Source organism: Cetorhinus maximus, chromosome 32, assembly GCF_964194155.1.
Source record: "Cetorhinus maximus chromosome 32, sCetMax3.hap1.1, whole genome shotgun sequence".
Classification (NCBI taxonomy): Eukaryota; Metazoa; Chordata; class Chondrichthyes; order Lamniformes; family Cetorhinidae; genus Cetorhinus; species Cetorhinus maximus.
In genome coordinates this window covers 12,033,823-12,049,009 of record NC_135910.1, presented here as the reverse complement: position 1 = coordinate 12,049,009, position 15,187 = coordinate 12,033,823, and the positions used below count along the sequence as shown (strand labels likewise).

The window sequence follows — 15,187 nt, the reverse complement described above, 5'->3', positions numbered from 1 at the left end:
TGATACGAGTGCCCAGCAGTACCCATGGGGAACCTTGTGCCCTAGTCTGCTCAGTCATCTGACAACAGGGACTACAATTCAAAAGTACTTAATTTGCTGCAAAAGACTGAGACACCTCTGGTGGTGTTGGTGAAGGGAGATATACAAATGCAAGTTTTGTTTTTGTCTTTTAAAGATGTACACTGGGTGAACAGTGACACTCTCGCTGCAAGAACAAGTGTATTTGTGACATGAAAACAGACAGGACAGGTGAAAGAATTTCTCTTTTCCAAAACACAAATATTTTTATTTCCTTTTGTCTTAATCATACCGCAACCACTGGGATCAACAGCTTATGAAGCAGTGCTCTGCACGGAACAACACAGTCTCCTGAACAATGACAGCTCCAGCACAGAGTTAATGTTTTCATAGAAGCAGCTGTGGGCTGATTCAAGACAGTCATTCTGTACAATTGACAACATTCTCACTACTAAATGCATTTTTAATATATATATATTTATATAGAGCAAAAATTGGCTTCTGCAAAAAAGAAGCACCTTATAATATTTTACACATCTCCTGCGTTCCCAGTCAAAAGAGACCCGAAGTAATTTTTTGCCCCTTTTCTCCCCACAATCTCAGATTTTCTCTTTTTAACCCATTAGATGCCCAGGCGGTAAGGACCGTGTCTCATCTTTATCCCTTTCTCCGAAATGCCACCCCACTCCTCCCATCCCAGTATCACCAGAAATAGGAGGTCTCCCCATTGTTGCTACTCAGACCTCACTGCCCCCACTTTCACTTCACCTCATCTCCCAGCCCCCACTGTGGACACTGCTTCAGTGCCCAGACTGTGTGACCGCTGAGCTAAATTACAACCACAGGCCTCTTCATGTAGAGGCACGATGAGTGTGAAACGCAAAGTAAAAAAGGCCCTGGCAGCCCAGCTGATGGCATTCCTGCCAAATGGCATCTAATCACTTAACACAGGCGGGCAGAGTATGCCCTATGCAGGCCAGCCAGTGGTCTAAATCCCACCCTCCCTTTACAAGATCAGGGTGCTGAGCAATTTGGAAATGGGGCTCTTTGACAGCAATGGGAATTTGGTGAGGATCTACTTTGATATTTGAAAAGGCCAACAGAGAGAAACTGAAATAATCACAGGAAATTAATGAAACTGTGTAAACTCAGCCAGCGCGATATCTAGCAGCCAAAGAAAGTGCCCTAAAGGGTCCTTCTTTTCAAACACTTTAATTTAGCCTGGCTGTGGCTTTCTTGTAGGCCTCTTCCAATTATTTGTTGGTTGGCGGTCACAGTTGCCATTGGTTACAGCACTGCTGGTTTCTTCTCACTTACGTATTCCAGTCATTAAATGTTAAATTATCCGAGGCGATTTATTATTCCAGCTTCTTTACAGCAGAGTTATTAACTTGCTGGGGCGGGCTGGGGCAGGCTGGGGGGGGTGGGGGGAAAAAAGAGGGAAGGAGACAGTGTGTGTTAACCACATAACTGCATTTTCACCCAGCCAAATCTCAAGATTTGGGCCACCTGCCTTGTTGTTAACAATGGGCTTTCTTTTTAAATCTGGAAAGACATCGTTACATAAAAAGCAGAGTGTTTGGAACCCAGTACGACTCTGACATTTGCGATTTTGCACCAGAGTGGCTTCAGATGCCTATTCTTTGCAAGAGCCTTCCCCCTTTCTAGGTCAACTCAGGTCGGCGGGGTTGGGGGTGGGGGTGGTGGGGCAGAGGGAGTGTATTTGTTCTCAAGCTGTTCACAAAGTCTGAGGCAAATGTAAACGATGGCAAATCCAGTCTCACACACGTGGAGTGGCCATTTTGAATAGACAAAAATAGCTGTTGCCCAGGGCAACAGCGGTCAGGCACCAAGAGAATTGAAAGCCCCTCGTCATCAGTAATGCTAACTACTGTCTGTGTCTGAGAGCCAGCAAAAGGAGTCTGCGTTGCTACATTCAAGGAATAATTCAAGAACAATTGAGGCACTGAAATCAGATTGTCAAAGAGTTTTAGATGTTTACCAAAAAAAAAATCATAATATTTCTCCCAATGGCTTCTCCGAGTATGCTCCCAACGGTCGCTAAATTAGGCAGATTTAGAAGATCCCAAGGCCACTATGTTGAAGAAAAGCTGGGGAGTTCTCCCCAGTGCCTTAGCCAATATTTCTCTCTCATCCGACATCATTAAGAACAGATGCTCTGGTCATTATCACCTTGTTTGTGGGAGCTTGCAGTGCATAAATTGGCCTGCCCAGTTTCCCTACATCGCAAGGGTGACTACACTTCTAAAAAGTATTTCATTGGCTGTAAAGCACTTTTCAGTGTCCCGAGGTCATGAAAGATGCTTTATAAATGCAGGGTTTTTAAAAAAAAACATTTAGTAAAATGAAGGTGGTGGTGGGGAAGAGAAATGATAAGAGTTCAGAGATTTGCTGAAATCCTCTTTTCCCCACTCCAAATTTCTTCATGAAGATAGATTAAGGTGTGGGAATGGGTCAGGGGGAGTCTGGGGCTTTCCGACTGCCCATACTCACATGTGACAGGCAATTCTGTCATGGCAGGCATCACTTCCCCATTCTGTCCTCATTCTTTTGTCCACACTGGGAAGCCCAATTTCCAGAGAACAGTGATCAGGAATTAAGAATCCTGGATGTTATTCCCTCCAGGCACCCACCCCCCACCTTGCAATACTGAGGATAGTTAGAGGATTCACCCTTCCCCCAACCCCATGAGTCTGACTTTCAAAAATTGGGGACAGAGATAGCAATCTAACCATTGGTAAAATCAATCGATCATTCTTGCATTATCAAATTACAACTAAGACAAAACTGGGAAAGGTTTATCCTTTCCCAAAGAGAGCGTCTCCCATTCCTCTTTCATGAAAGTCTGATGTTTCTCGCTCCCAATTCTCATACAATACAGACATACTTTTTCCACCAGGATTTCGATAAGGTCCTCATTTTGTTGGCAGTCAACATTTTCATTTTGCGCTCGCTGCTTGCCTGACTGTCAGCATAGCGCAGGCCACACAAGATGGCCTTGTCAAAGACCTCCTTCAGGTTCTTCTGCGTCAACGAGGAGCACTCCACGTACGCCACGGCGCCGATCTTCTCCACCAGAGCCCGGGCGGCCTCTGGGGGCACTGGCTTTTCCTTGTACTTGGCCAGCTCGATGAGGACCTTCACGTCGCCGCGGAGGTCACACTGGGTGCCCACCAGGACCACGGGGGCAGCGGGGCAGTGATGGCGGATCTCGGGCATCCACTTCTCCATCACATTCTGGAAGGACGAGGGGCTAACCACACTGAAGCAGAGCAAGAACGCATCGGTCTTATGGTAGCAGAAGTGTCGGAGTTTGTCAAATTCATCCTGCAAAGAAAGGAAGAGGAAAGACAGAAGGTTTAACATTAATAAACAGATAAATAACCTTTCCTGATGTGATACTAAAATCAACATGATCCCATCTGTACCGAGTTAACAGATTAAATGGTAGTAATGAGCAGGGTTACAATTGACCTCAATATTGTTGAGACAATATTGTAGGGAATTGGGGCAGGAGAAGGCCATTTAAAAAAATTATTTCACAGGACGTGGGCGTCACTGGCAAGGCCACCATTTATTGCCCATTCCTAATTGCCCTCAAGAAGGTGGCGGTGAGCTGCCTTCTTGAACCACTGCAGTCCATGTGTTGTAGGTACACCCACAGTGCTGTTAGGGAGGGAGTTCCAGGATTTTGACCCAGTGTCAGTGAAGAAATGGCTGTATAGTTCCAAGTCAGGACGGTGAGTGACTTGGAGGGGAACTTGCAGGTGGTGGTGTTCCCATGTATCTGCTGCCCTTGTCCTTCTAGGTGGTAGAGGTCATAGGTTTAAAAAGGTGCTGTTGAAGGAGCCTTGGTGAGTTGCAGGAGTGCATGTAGATAGTATATACTGCCGCCATTGTGTGTCAGTGGTGGAGGGGGTGAATGTTTAAGTTGGTGGATAGGGTGCCAATCAAGTGGGCTGCTTTGTCCTGGACGGTGTTGAGCTTCTTGTGTTGTGGGAGCTGCACTCATCCAGGCAAGTGGGGAGTATTCCATCACACTCCTGACTTGTGTCTTGTAGATGGTGGACAGGTTTTGGGGAGTCAGGAGGTGGGTTATCGCCACAGAATTCCCAGCATCTGACCTGTTCTTGTAGCTGCAAGTTCTGGAGCACAAGTAGCCATTCGGCCCCTCGAACGTGCTCCGCCCTTCAACTTGATCATGGCTGATGATTCATCAGATTCCCAGTCCTGATCACTATTATCTAACTGACTGACTCACTTACTATTTGGCTTAAAAAGACTTCCTGTTTACTTCCCACAATACTGAAGAACTACAGCTGTGTGCACGTGTGCGAGACCGAGCGCAAGAATGTATGCACAACAGCGAAAGCGCGGCTTGGAATCAGAAGGTTGAGAGTTCAGGCCCCACTCCCTAGACTTTTAACACTAAAATCTCAGCTTCTGCAGTGAAAGGAATGTTGCACTGCCTTTCAGAAACTGGATATTAAAACTAAGACCTTGCCTGCCTTTTCAGGTGGGCATAAAAGATCTCATGACACTATTGAGAGAGTGTAGTGGGGAGTTCTCCTCAGTGTCCTGGCCAATATTTATGCCTCAAATCAACATCACCAAAACAAATGGATGGCTGGATCCAAAAACAAAGCGCTGGAAAAACTCCACAACTCTGGCAGCATCCGTGGAGAGAGAAACAGTTAATGTTTCGAGTCCGTATGAGTCCTTACAGACTCGAAACGTTAACTCAGTTTCTCTCTCCACAGATGCTGCCAGACCTGTGGAGTTTTTTTTCTCTCTGTTTTTATTTCAGATTTCCAGCATCTGCAGTTATTTTGTTTTTATCCTTAGATGACTGGATCTTCTGTCCCAGTTGCTGCTTGTGGGAAGTTGGCTGTTGTGCTTCCTGACATAACAGTAACATGCACTTCAGAAACAAATCTGTTGACTGAGGATGAGGATTAGTAAAAAAGTGAGAGCTCACTATATAACAAGTTACTCACTTGGCCAGCAGTGTCACACAGCTGCAGTCTAATTGGGGTCCCGTCAACTTGAACGACAGCTACAACATAAAAAGAGAACAGCTGTTTTTAGAATAATCCTCCTGGGTGCAGAGTATTCCTGCCACTAGAATCAGTTTAACTCCGCGCCGACAACCTGGATTTCAGAATTGGAACATCTGACGGAGTTGTCGTTGGGCTTCTGGGAGGGCCAAAACCCAACGCTATCCCTGTGTTGTGTGTCAGCTGTGCCCCAGTGGGAGTGCCTCTCACCTCTGAGGCAGCTGGTTTGGGGGTTCAGGTCCCACTCCAGAGACTTCAGCACAAAATCTAGGCTGAGACTCCCCGCGCAGTACTGAGGGAGTGCTACACTGTCAGAGGTGCTGCCTTTCTGAAGGGATGTTAAATGGAGGCTATGGCTGCCCTCTTGGGTGGATGTACAAGATTCCAGGACCACTATTTAAAGAACAGCAGGGGAGCCATGGTCGTGATTTATCCCTCGACCAACGTCATGAGAAAACAGATAATCTGGTCATTTTCACATTGCTGTTTGTGGGAGCTTGCTGTGTGTAAATTGGCTGCCATATTTCCTGCATTACAAATAGTGACACCACTTCAAGATTACTTCACTGGTTGCAAGTGCCTTAGGATGTCCCGAGAATGAAAAAGGTGTGAAATAGATTAAAATATTAGTTAATTAATCTTCACATGAATTTCTGTGTAGAAAGTTTCAGTTACAGCAATTTAATGTTAATATGAATTGTCCTGATGAGTGAAAGACGAAAAACTTCAACAAAAAAAAGTATGTTTTTTTAATCTTTCATGGGATGTGGGCGTCGCTGGCAAGGCCAGCATTTGTTGCCCATCCCTAATTACCCTTGAACTGAGTGGCTTGCTTGGCCATTTCAGAAGGCAGTTAAGAGTCAATCACATTGCTGTCGGCCTGGAGTCACAAGTAGGCAAGACCAGATTTCCTTCCCTAAAGGGCATTAGTGAACCAGATGGCTTTTTATGACAATCGATAGTTGTCATGGTTACTATCACAGACTAGCTTTCAATTACAGATTTTATTAATTGAATTTAAATTCCACCAGCCACTGGTGTGGGATTTGAACCTATGACACTGGAGCATTAGCCTGGGCCTCTGGATTACCAGCCCAGTGACATTAATCACTACGCCACCATCTCCCTGAATGTTTATTAAAGTACGAAAAAATATTTTTAAATTGGCTGTCAAGTGCTTTGGGGTGTTCGGAGGTCGCTAGTAAATGTAAATTCCTTGCTTTCTTTGCTGGGGATGTCAGGACAATCCAGGAGGGCCGGTGTGACCTGTAACTGAACCTGGGAAGGTTTTTGAGTGAAGGCAGTGGACTGACACTCCTCATCTAAAGCCTCTGGCAATCAGCACCTTGACACAAATCATGAACATGTCCACTTGGCCCTGAGTGAAAGCCAACAGCAAGGGCGGAGACAGTGCCTTGCCCTTTGCTGGGGGGATGGGGGTGTGGTGCAGTGAAGAGGAACAAAACTGATACAAAATCTTGAAAAGAACTGAGGGGGGAAGGAGAGAGAAAAAACACGCATACACACACACACACACAATAAGAACGGATGTGGATTGTTCCCCTGAATAGCTTTTGAAATATCAGATGCAAACAAAGACTTTAGACTTGGTATCACAGGGGCAGACTAGGGCAGGAGCAAATATACCTTAACGAGAGATCAAAGGCAACAGGCCCCAGGCGATAGCAGCAGAGCAAAGATAGAGGGAGTCAAGGTCCAGCAGTCTTAGATCGAGGATTGGGAGGAAGGAGGTCAAATGTATTGTGCAGATCGAGTTAAACTGGTGCTGTTCTCCCTCTCTCTATACTTATGGAAATATAGATCTGTGACTCACAAGAACAAACACACCTTTTGATGTACCAGAGCAGGGAAGTCCCAAGCTTGACCTTGGGTTTCTGTTGAGTTAATTGATCTCAGCTCACAATGAGATTGCAAACACACCCAGTGTTCTTCAGACTAGTTCCAACAAGATATCATTTGCAACAACTTGCATTTATAGAGAGCCTTTAATATAGTAAAGTGAACTCTTTGCAGGGGCGTTAGCGAGAAAAACCTAACACCAAGGCACATAGAGCGATATTAGGACAGGTGACCAAAAGCTTGGTTAGCAGAGGTAGGTTTCCAAATTGCATCTTAAAGGAGGACAGGGGGCAGGTGGGGTGTTGCAGAGGAATGGACTCAGCCAGAGTCTTCACTTCTGATCGGTGAGGCTGCCTGGAACTGGATGCTGCCCTCCTTGGTTGGAGTGCCTGCCCAGACAGTGGGCGTAGCAGCTTGGCCATGAGGAACAGATGGGCTACCCAGGTACTGCAGCCCCAAGTGCGAGTCAGCAGCTGCTGGAAGGGCAAGGATTGAGGAGAGAAGGGTTGACCTAGGCACTGGTAACAAATTTACCAGCCACAGGAGTTCTACCCACATACCATTAGCAAGCACCAACAACTTGCATTTATATAGAGCCTTTAAAATGTAGCAAAACATCACGGGAGCATTAGCCAGAAAAATTTGACATCAAGGCACATAAGGAAATATTAGGACAAGAGACCAAAAGCTTGGGCAAAGAGGTAGTGGAATGGCGGAGGGGCTTAAAGAAAGAAGATTTGTATTTGCATAGCGCTTTTCATGACCACCAGACATGTTAAAATGCTTTATGAAGTGTAGTCACTGTTGTAATGTAAGAAACATGGCAGCTAATGTGTTCACAGCAAGCTCCCACAAACAGTAATGTGATAATGACCAAATAATCTGTTTTTTGCAATGTGAATCGAGAGATAAACATTGGCTAGGACACCAGGGAGAACTCCCCAGCGCTTCTTCGAAATAGTGCCACAGGATCTTTCACATTCACTGAGCAGGCAGATGGGGCCTGGGTTTAATGTCTCGTCCGAATGACAGCACCCCCGACAGTGCAGCACTCCCTCAGTACTGCACTGGAGTGTCAGCCTTGATTTTTACACTCAAGCCCCGGAGTGGGACTTGAAAAAGAACCTTGTGATTCAGAAGCGTGTGTGCTACCAACTGAGCCACAGCCGACACCCAAAAGGGTGGGGATTCTATAGCTTGGGGCTCAGACAGCTGAAGGCACACCCACCAATGGTGGAGCGATTTATAAAAAAAAAGAGAATGCACAAGAGGCCAGAATTGGATTATCTCCACCCTTAAAGCAAAACAAGGCAGAATAATTCAGCGAGAATATAGACAGCCAGAGGGCAACTCCCTTTTTAGTATCAGTATTTGCTCCACTCTTCTAAAGGTCTCCACATCCTGGGTTCCAGCCTCACCTAATTGCTCATTGTCCAGAGTGAACATGACCTTCCTGCTCCGTTCTCAGCTATTCGACCTCTAACTGCATAAACCTCCAGGGGGACCGAAATCTAAACAATGGATGACACTGCACTCAAACCAAACATCCATGTGCAAAAACATTAAAATTCTCATCCACATTTTCAAAGGCCTTGTGGCCTTTCCTCTCCCCATCTCTGTGGCCTCCGCCAGCCCCACAACCCTCTAAGATCTCTGCGCTCTGCCAGTTCTGCCGTCTTGTGCATCCCCCCCTCCCTCCCCCACAGTTCCCTTCACTCCACCATTGGTGGCCCTGCCCTCAGCAGCCTAACACCACCTCAACAGGGTCCAGTGTCGATACCTGATAGCGCTCTGGTAAAACGCCTTGGGATGTTTTATTACATCAAAAGTGCTACATAAATGCAAGGTAGTGTTGTTATAGATGAAACCACACAACAGTGACATTCTAGCATTTGATGTCAGTGGGTGTACATTCCCAGGTAGTACATTATGTTCCAGGCTCTGTCCTCGTGTAGTGTCTCAACATGTCAGTCTTCATAGGAAAGCTACAGAAACCGTGAAAAGACTAGGAGTTTCCCACATTTGCAACCCCCTCAGGATTTATACTGATTTTAACTTCACTTGATTCCAACACTGGGACTGCATAAAGCAGGAGGGATTACCTAATTTCAGAATCCCAACGCACACTGCAGGTGATTAATGAAGGCCATTTTACTCCCCAACAGAAACCAAAGTTACCTGAGCCTGTCTGAGGGTATTGATTCAGAACCGCAGCTGTATTACTTAGGCAGTGGATTCAGTACTGAACCATTCCCTGGCAGCTCTCTCCCCCTTACAAGCAAACCCCCTCTCCTTGGCCTTCCATTCTCCAAATTGACACCAGAACATGTAGTTAATAACTCTTGCTCAAAAGGGCCCTACACTCAGTGAATCTGCCAGAGGTTTCAATATTAAAGACTGAAATAAATCAGTGGGATTAAAATCAATCTCAGACTAAATGACCCTGCACACCATCACTGTGCAACACTGGGGTACAGCACTGGTGGGGACAGGTCTGTCCCTGTGCAACACTGGGGTACATTTTAAACAAGGAAGACTAGTCTTCATCCAGCTGTAAACCTATGAGGACTGAATGAATGAACACTGTTGTTATAGGGGAATCACTGGGTATTGAAGTGCCATCTGCTTCCCCTGTACAATGTTGGCACCAAGACAGGAAACAAGCTCAGTGACCATACTCATTTAGAGTTTGATATTTTTCAAAAGTATCTTTTTGTTTGAAAAGAAAGGATTCAAACAATTAGACAGTTACAGTCTCTGTTTCCTATTGTTAAAAGCTGGACACTTGAGCTGCATAAACAATAGATAACAAAAAATAAAACACATACAAGGTCATACTGGAAAGTGAAACATTGAACAGACGACAAACATCCCCCCTGCACCATCTCCAGGGACCCCCAGGTCATAAACAGGAAAACCTCTATTTAAAAACACTGTTTTTCCCCCTCTCTCCCAGAAGTGTTGACTCCAGTGCAAGATGAATAGCCCTGAGTTGTGGCGCAGTTGGCAGCACGCACGCCCAAGGTTTAGGGTTCAAGTCCCGCACCAGGGCTATGACCAACAATCAAGATGGATGCTCCAGTGCAGTACTGAGAGAGTGCGGCACTGTCGGAGGTGCCAACTTTTCGATGAGACATTAAACCAAGGCTCCGGATCCATTAGCTTGCTTGGGTGGATGTAAAAGATCCGATTCTACTTCGAAGAAGGGGAGTTCTCCCAATATTTATCTGTCAACCAACATCACAGAAGTACAGATTGCATGGTCATTATCACATTGCTGTTCGTGAGAGCTTACTGTGTGCAAATTATAGTTGGTGTTTCCTGCATTACAACAATGATTGCACTTCAAAAAGTATTTAATTGGCTGTAAAGTGACGTTCAGTGGTGGTGGAAGTTTCTATAGAAATGCATGTGTGAGACAGAGAGAGAGAGAATAAATTCTACCTGGCTATTCGACTGACGGGGACCTCATGCCCAATTATGCCAACTCCCTAGCCAACCGAATGCCCCATTCCTGCATGAACCAGAGGGGCTCAGCTGACTTACTCTGCTGCCTACCGAGCTACAGAGATTGATGGTAGTGAAGGTGTCCCTCCTTTCTGTTCCTTTCCCATCTATAATCTGCTACCTCAGCACTTGCGATCAACCCTATTATCTTGCCATCCCTGTGACTAATACCACCTGGTGAATGATCACAGCAGCTCCAGCCTAACTACATTTACCACACACACCCACATTGCCACATCTTCCGTCAATTTAGCAAAATTGCCCATTCTTTCCGGTTCCCCTCAGGCTTCAAATGATTTGCTCCAAATGCTCTTCCTGCTTCCCCTTCCTGTATCTATTAAATTTCCACAACCAAATCCAGCCCCATCGTACAATTCAGAAATCGTGCAACATAGAAGGCAGCCATTCAGCCCATCCTGCCTGTGCTAGATCTTTGAAAGAGCTCTCCAATTCATCCCCACTCCGATCATTCCCCATCATCTCCTTTTCAGATATTTATCCAATTTCCTTTTTGAAAGTTACTGAGTCAGAGGTCTACAGCACAGAAAAAGGCCCTTCGGCCCATCGAGTCTGCGCTGGTCGAACAAGTACCTAACTATTCTAATCCCATTTTCCAGCACTGGGCCCATAGCCTTGTATGCCATGGCATCGCAAGTGCACATCCAAATACTTCTTAAATATTATGAGGGTTTCTGCCTCTACCACCCTTTCGGGCAGTGAGTTCCAGATTCCCACCACCCTCTGGGTGAAAAAATCCTTCCTCACATCCTCTCTAAACCTCCTGCCCCTTACCTTAAATCTATGCCCCCTGGTTATTGATCCCTCCACCAAGGGGAAAAGTTCCTTCCTGTCTACCCTATCTATGCCCTTCAATTTTATACACCTCAATCATGTCCTCCCTCAATCTCCTCTGCTCCAGGGAAAATAACCCCAGTCTATCCAATCTCTCCTCATAACTAAAACTCTCCAGCCCAGGCAACATCCTGGTAAATCTCCTCTGCATTATTACTATTGAATCTGCTCCCTTTTAGGTAGCACATTCACAACTCACTTACGTAAGAAAAAAATTTCATCTCTGCTCCAATTCTTGTGTGTTCTCTAAAGCTCCCGTTAAAACTGCAGAAGTCCTCACCTTCAGGCTATCATTGCTCCAAGCTCCAGGTTTTTTCAAAGCTGAGCTAATATCACCGGTAGTCTACTTCCTGATCCATCTTCCCCATCCTCCACTCACCTGGATGCTGTCCTGTACTATATGTTCTTTATAAGTAAAACATTCATAGCAATTTTCTAATTATAAATTCACCCTCATGGTTATCAGTTCCCTTTTAAAGGCCACACAGGTTCCCATTCCAAACTAAGATCTACTGCCCCAGGACTTTATCCCCAATTCATTATCCCTGACTGGAGGAGGGAAATGGGATTTGCTGGATTGCTTGAGAGATAACCAGCACAGGCTCAATGGGCCAAATGGCCTCCTTCTGTGCTGTAATGACTCCAACCCAAGGGTCAAGATGAAACAGCCAGAAAATAAAATGTGCCATGGCTGCAGGGATGTGGATTCAACTGTCATGAAGTGGCACAGCACTGAATGATGTACAGGCATTCAAAGTTGAGGAATAAGACAGATAAGGAACACAGCGAGAGCTTTACTCTGTATCTAACCCCGTGCTGTTCCTGCCCTGGGACTGTTTGATGGGGTCAGTGTAGAGGGAGCTTTACTCTGTATCTAACCCCGTGCTGTACCTGCCCTGGGAGTGTCAGCCTTGATTTTTGTGGTCAGGGACTTTTGCATTCTGTTGATATTTAAAATTCAAGTTTAAAAAAAAAGAATTTCAAACAGGAATCAAAGAAACAAAAAAGGAACACAAAGACTGACCAACACAGGCACATTTCCGAGTTACAACGCTGGCTGCTAAAACCTCATGGGTTGTGGGGCATCAACAGAAGATATGATATGAATGCAAGTTCCCCTTACGTAACTACAATCATTCAAACACCTGAATTTCTCCCTTAGATCAATGCCGAGCTTGACTCAGTGCTCAAACTCGCACCTCCAAAATCAGAGGGCATCGCCCCACAATCGAGGCGGGCACCCCATTGCAGTACTGAGGCGGTGCTGCACTGTCGGAGGGGCAACCTTTGAACTGTGAGCGCCATTAAACCGGAGACCCAAAATACAATTATTCCAAGTTGATTTTAAAACTCCCCAAATGCAAAAAAAAAACCTGACGCTAGAAACCTGAAATAAACACATTTTCTGTTTATAACTTCCCACATACACCCCCAAAGTGCCTAACAACGTAAAAAAAAACTATTTAAATGGTTTCTGTGCAACTTTGTAACTTCAAATTGCAGTAACTGAAAATGAAGCCACATATTTTGGGATATTTGAAATGAACATGTTATATATACACACTCAACGTATATATATATATATATATATACACATGCACACATTAAACACACGTATACAAATATATACAAACATACACAACATATACATGGACACATTAAACACACGTATACAAATATATACAAACATACACATAACATATACATGTACACATTAAACACACGTATACAAATAAATACAAACATACACAACATATACATGGACACATTAAACACACGTATACAAATATATACAAACATACACAACATATACATGGACACATTAAACACACGTATACAAATATATACAAACATACACATAACATATACATGCACACATTAAACACACGTATACAAATAAATACAAACATACACAACATATACATGGACACATTAAACACACGTATACAAATAAATACAAACATACTTATATTCTTCCAGTATTAAAGACGCAAATGTCATTTTTAAAGCACTGTACACCGCCTGAAATTAACTTGTAGTAGATCTGAAAAGGATGTGTTATACATATTAACTTTTAGTAACATATGTTTAAATACCTACCAGAGAAGTCATCGAAGGCGGTGGGGACATACTTAGTTGGGTAACCATTCGTGCTGTAACTGACAACCAGGCTGGTTTTGCCAACCGCTCCGTCCCCCAGTAAAACGCATTTGAGGAACCTCTCCTGCAGGTACCCGCTCCGGCCGCTCCGTTTGGGCTTGTGCGGCGGGACCGGGGGAGCGAAACCCGCTCGATAATCAAGTAAATCCTGGGGAGGCATGACTCGCTTTAAACAGATCTAGTTTTTAAAAAAAAAACTTTGCTTTCACCCGAAAGATAGAGAAAAACCGGGAAAAGTAGCTCAAAACTCTTGTAATAAAAAATAATAATGAGAAAAAAAACTTTTGCAAAAGTTTTGGCAAAACTTTTTGCGTCTTGTCAATTTCACTGAAACAGACGCGGTGAAGGGAACCGGGTGGATCAAGTTCTGGCAACTGAGTGACCTCCTATAATCTGATCCTTTCCCCCTCCCCTCTGAAAGTTCAAACACTCAATCGAATCGCTGCTTTGTTGGTTTATAAACCCAAGCCGCTTGTCTCCACCTCCCCCCGCCGTAACTGTAGCACTGTGCAACAAATCTCGACACGATGCGCTACTTCCCACTCTTAAAGGGACAGGACAAGCTCAAGTGCTGCCTTAAAGAGGCGCGGAGGAGGAAGGAATGAAGGAGGACTGGGATAAGATCACATTAAATATAGGGAAATTACACCCCTCCCCCCCCATTCGCCATTCCCATCGAAATGGGAGGAGATATTAAACTGTCTTTCCTTATTCATTAACCTGCTGTCTCACAGATTAACATGCTTTCCCACTTATTAACCCGCTGTTTCTTACATTAACAGTCTCACTCATTAGCCTACTCTCTCTTACATTAACCTGCTCTCTGACTCATTGACCTGGTCTCTCACTCATTAACCTGCTCTTTCACGCATTAACCCACTCTGACTCACTAACCTCCCTTTTTTACACATTAACCTGCTCTCTCAATCATTAACCTGCTCTTTTACACATTAACCCGCTCTCTCACTCATTAACCTGCTTTCTCATTCATTAACCTGTTCTCTCACTCATTAACCTGCTCTCTCACACATTATCATGCTCTCCCTCTCACCTTAACCTGTTTTTTACCTCATTAACCTATTTTTTTTTCACACAGTAACTTGTTCTCTCACTCAGTAACCTGCTCTCTCACACTCATTAAGCTACTCTCTCACACATTAACCTACACTGTCACACACTAACCTGCTATCTCACATTTGATGTCTTATCTCACATACAGATTCCACTCTCAGATTCCCTGCTATCAAATTAGCCATGATTCCACCCTTAGTTTCCTCTCAATGATTCTACTCAAATATACTCTATATACCTATAAGTATGTATAACTATAAGCATGTATATATATACACACACACAATATTAACACACTCTGTGATTTAACTGTGTTAGTCTATTCTGAGGTTCTATTCTTTGATTCTGTTCCCTGATCTCATGATGCCATCCCCCCCTCCTTTTAATCTCAGATAAAAAGGCAAGGAATTTTCCTGTGGATGAAACCCCTGCCACATAATTTGTTTATTTCGGGCCAAGTTTATTCCAAATGTTGGGAGAATATGAATTTCCAGAAAAACACAGTCCCACCTAGTTCATTCTACCATTCTGGAAGTTGTTGATCAATTGTCACAAACAATCCCTTTCAATTAATGACTGGCTATAGAAAAACCCTGGGAGAGAATCGCTAGCAGTTTACTATTGTTAAATGTTGTCAAGGC

At 44.4% G+C, this 15,187-nt stretch overlaps 1 protein-coding gene across 1 annotated transcript; it reads right to left on the bottom strand.

Annotated features, from left to right (window-relative positions):
- Positions 1–872: 872 nt before the first annotated feature.
- rhoub (ras homolog family member Ub) lies at positions 873–13,962 on the bottom strand. Its single transcript, XM_078533307.1, has 3 exons — positions 13,416–13,962; positions 5,037–5,095; positions 873–3,366 (listed from the first exon to the last, which is right to left on the bottom strand). The coding sequence occupies exons 1-3, from the start codon at positions 13,633–13,635 to the stop codon at positions 2,908–2,910; spliced, it is 738 nt and encodes a 245-aa protein (XP_078389433.1). The 5' UTR covers positions 13,636–13,962; the 3' UTR covers positions 873–2,907.
- Between the last annotated feature and the right edge of the window lie 1,225 nt (positions 13,963–15,187).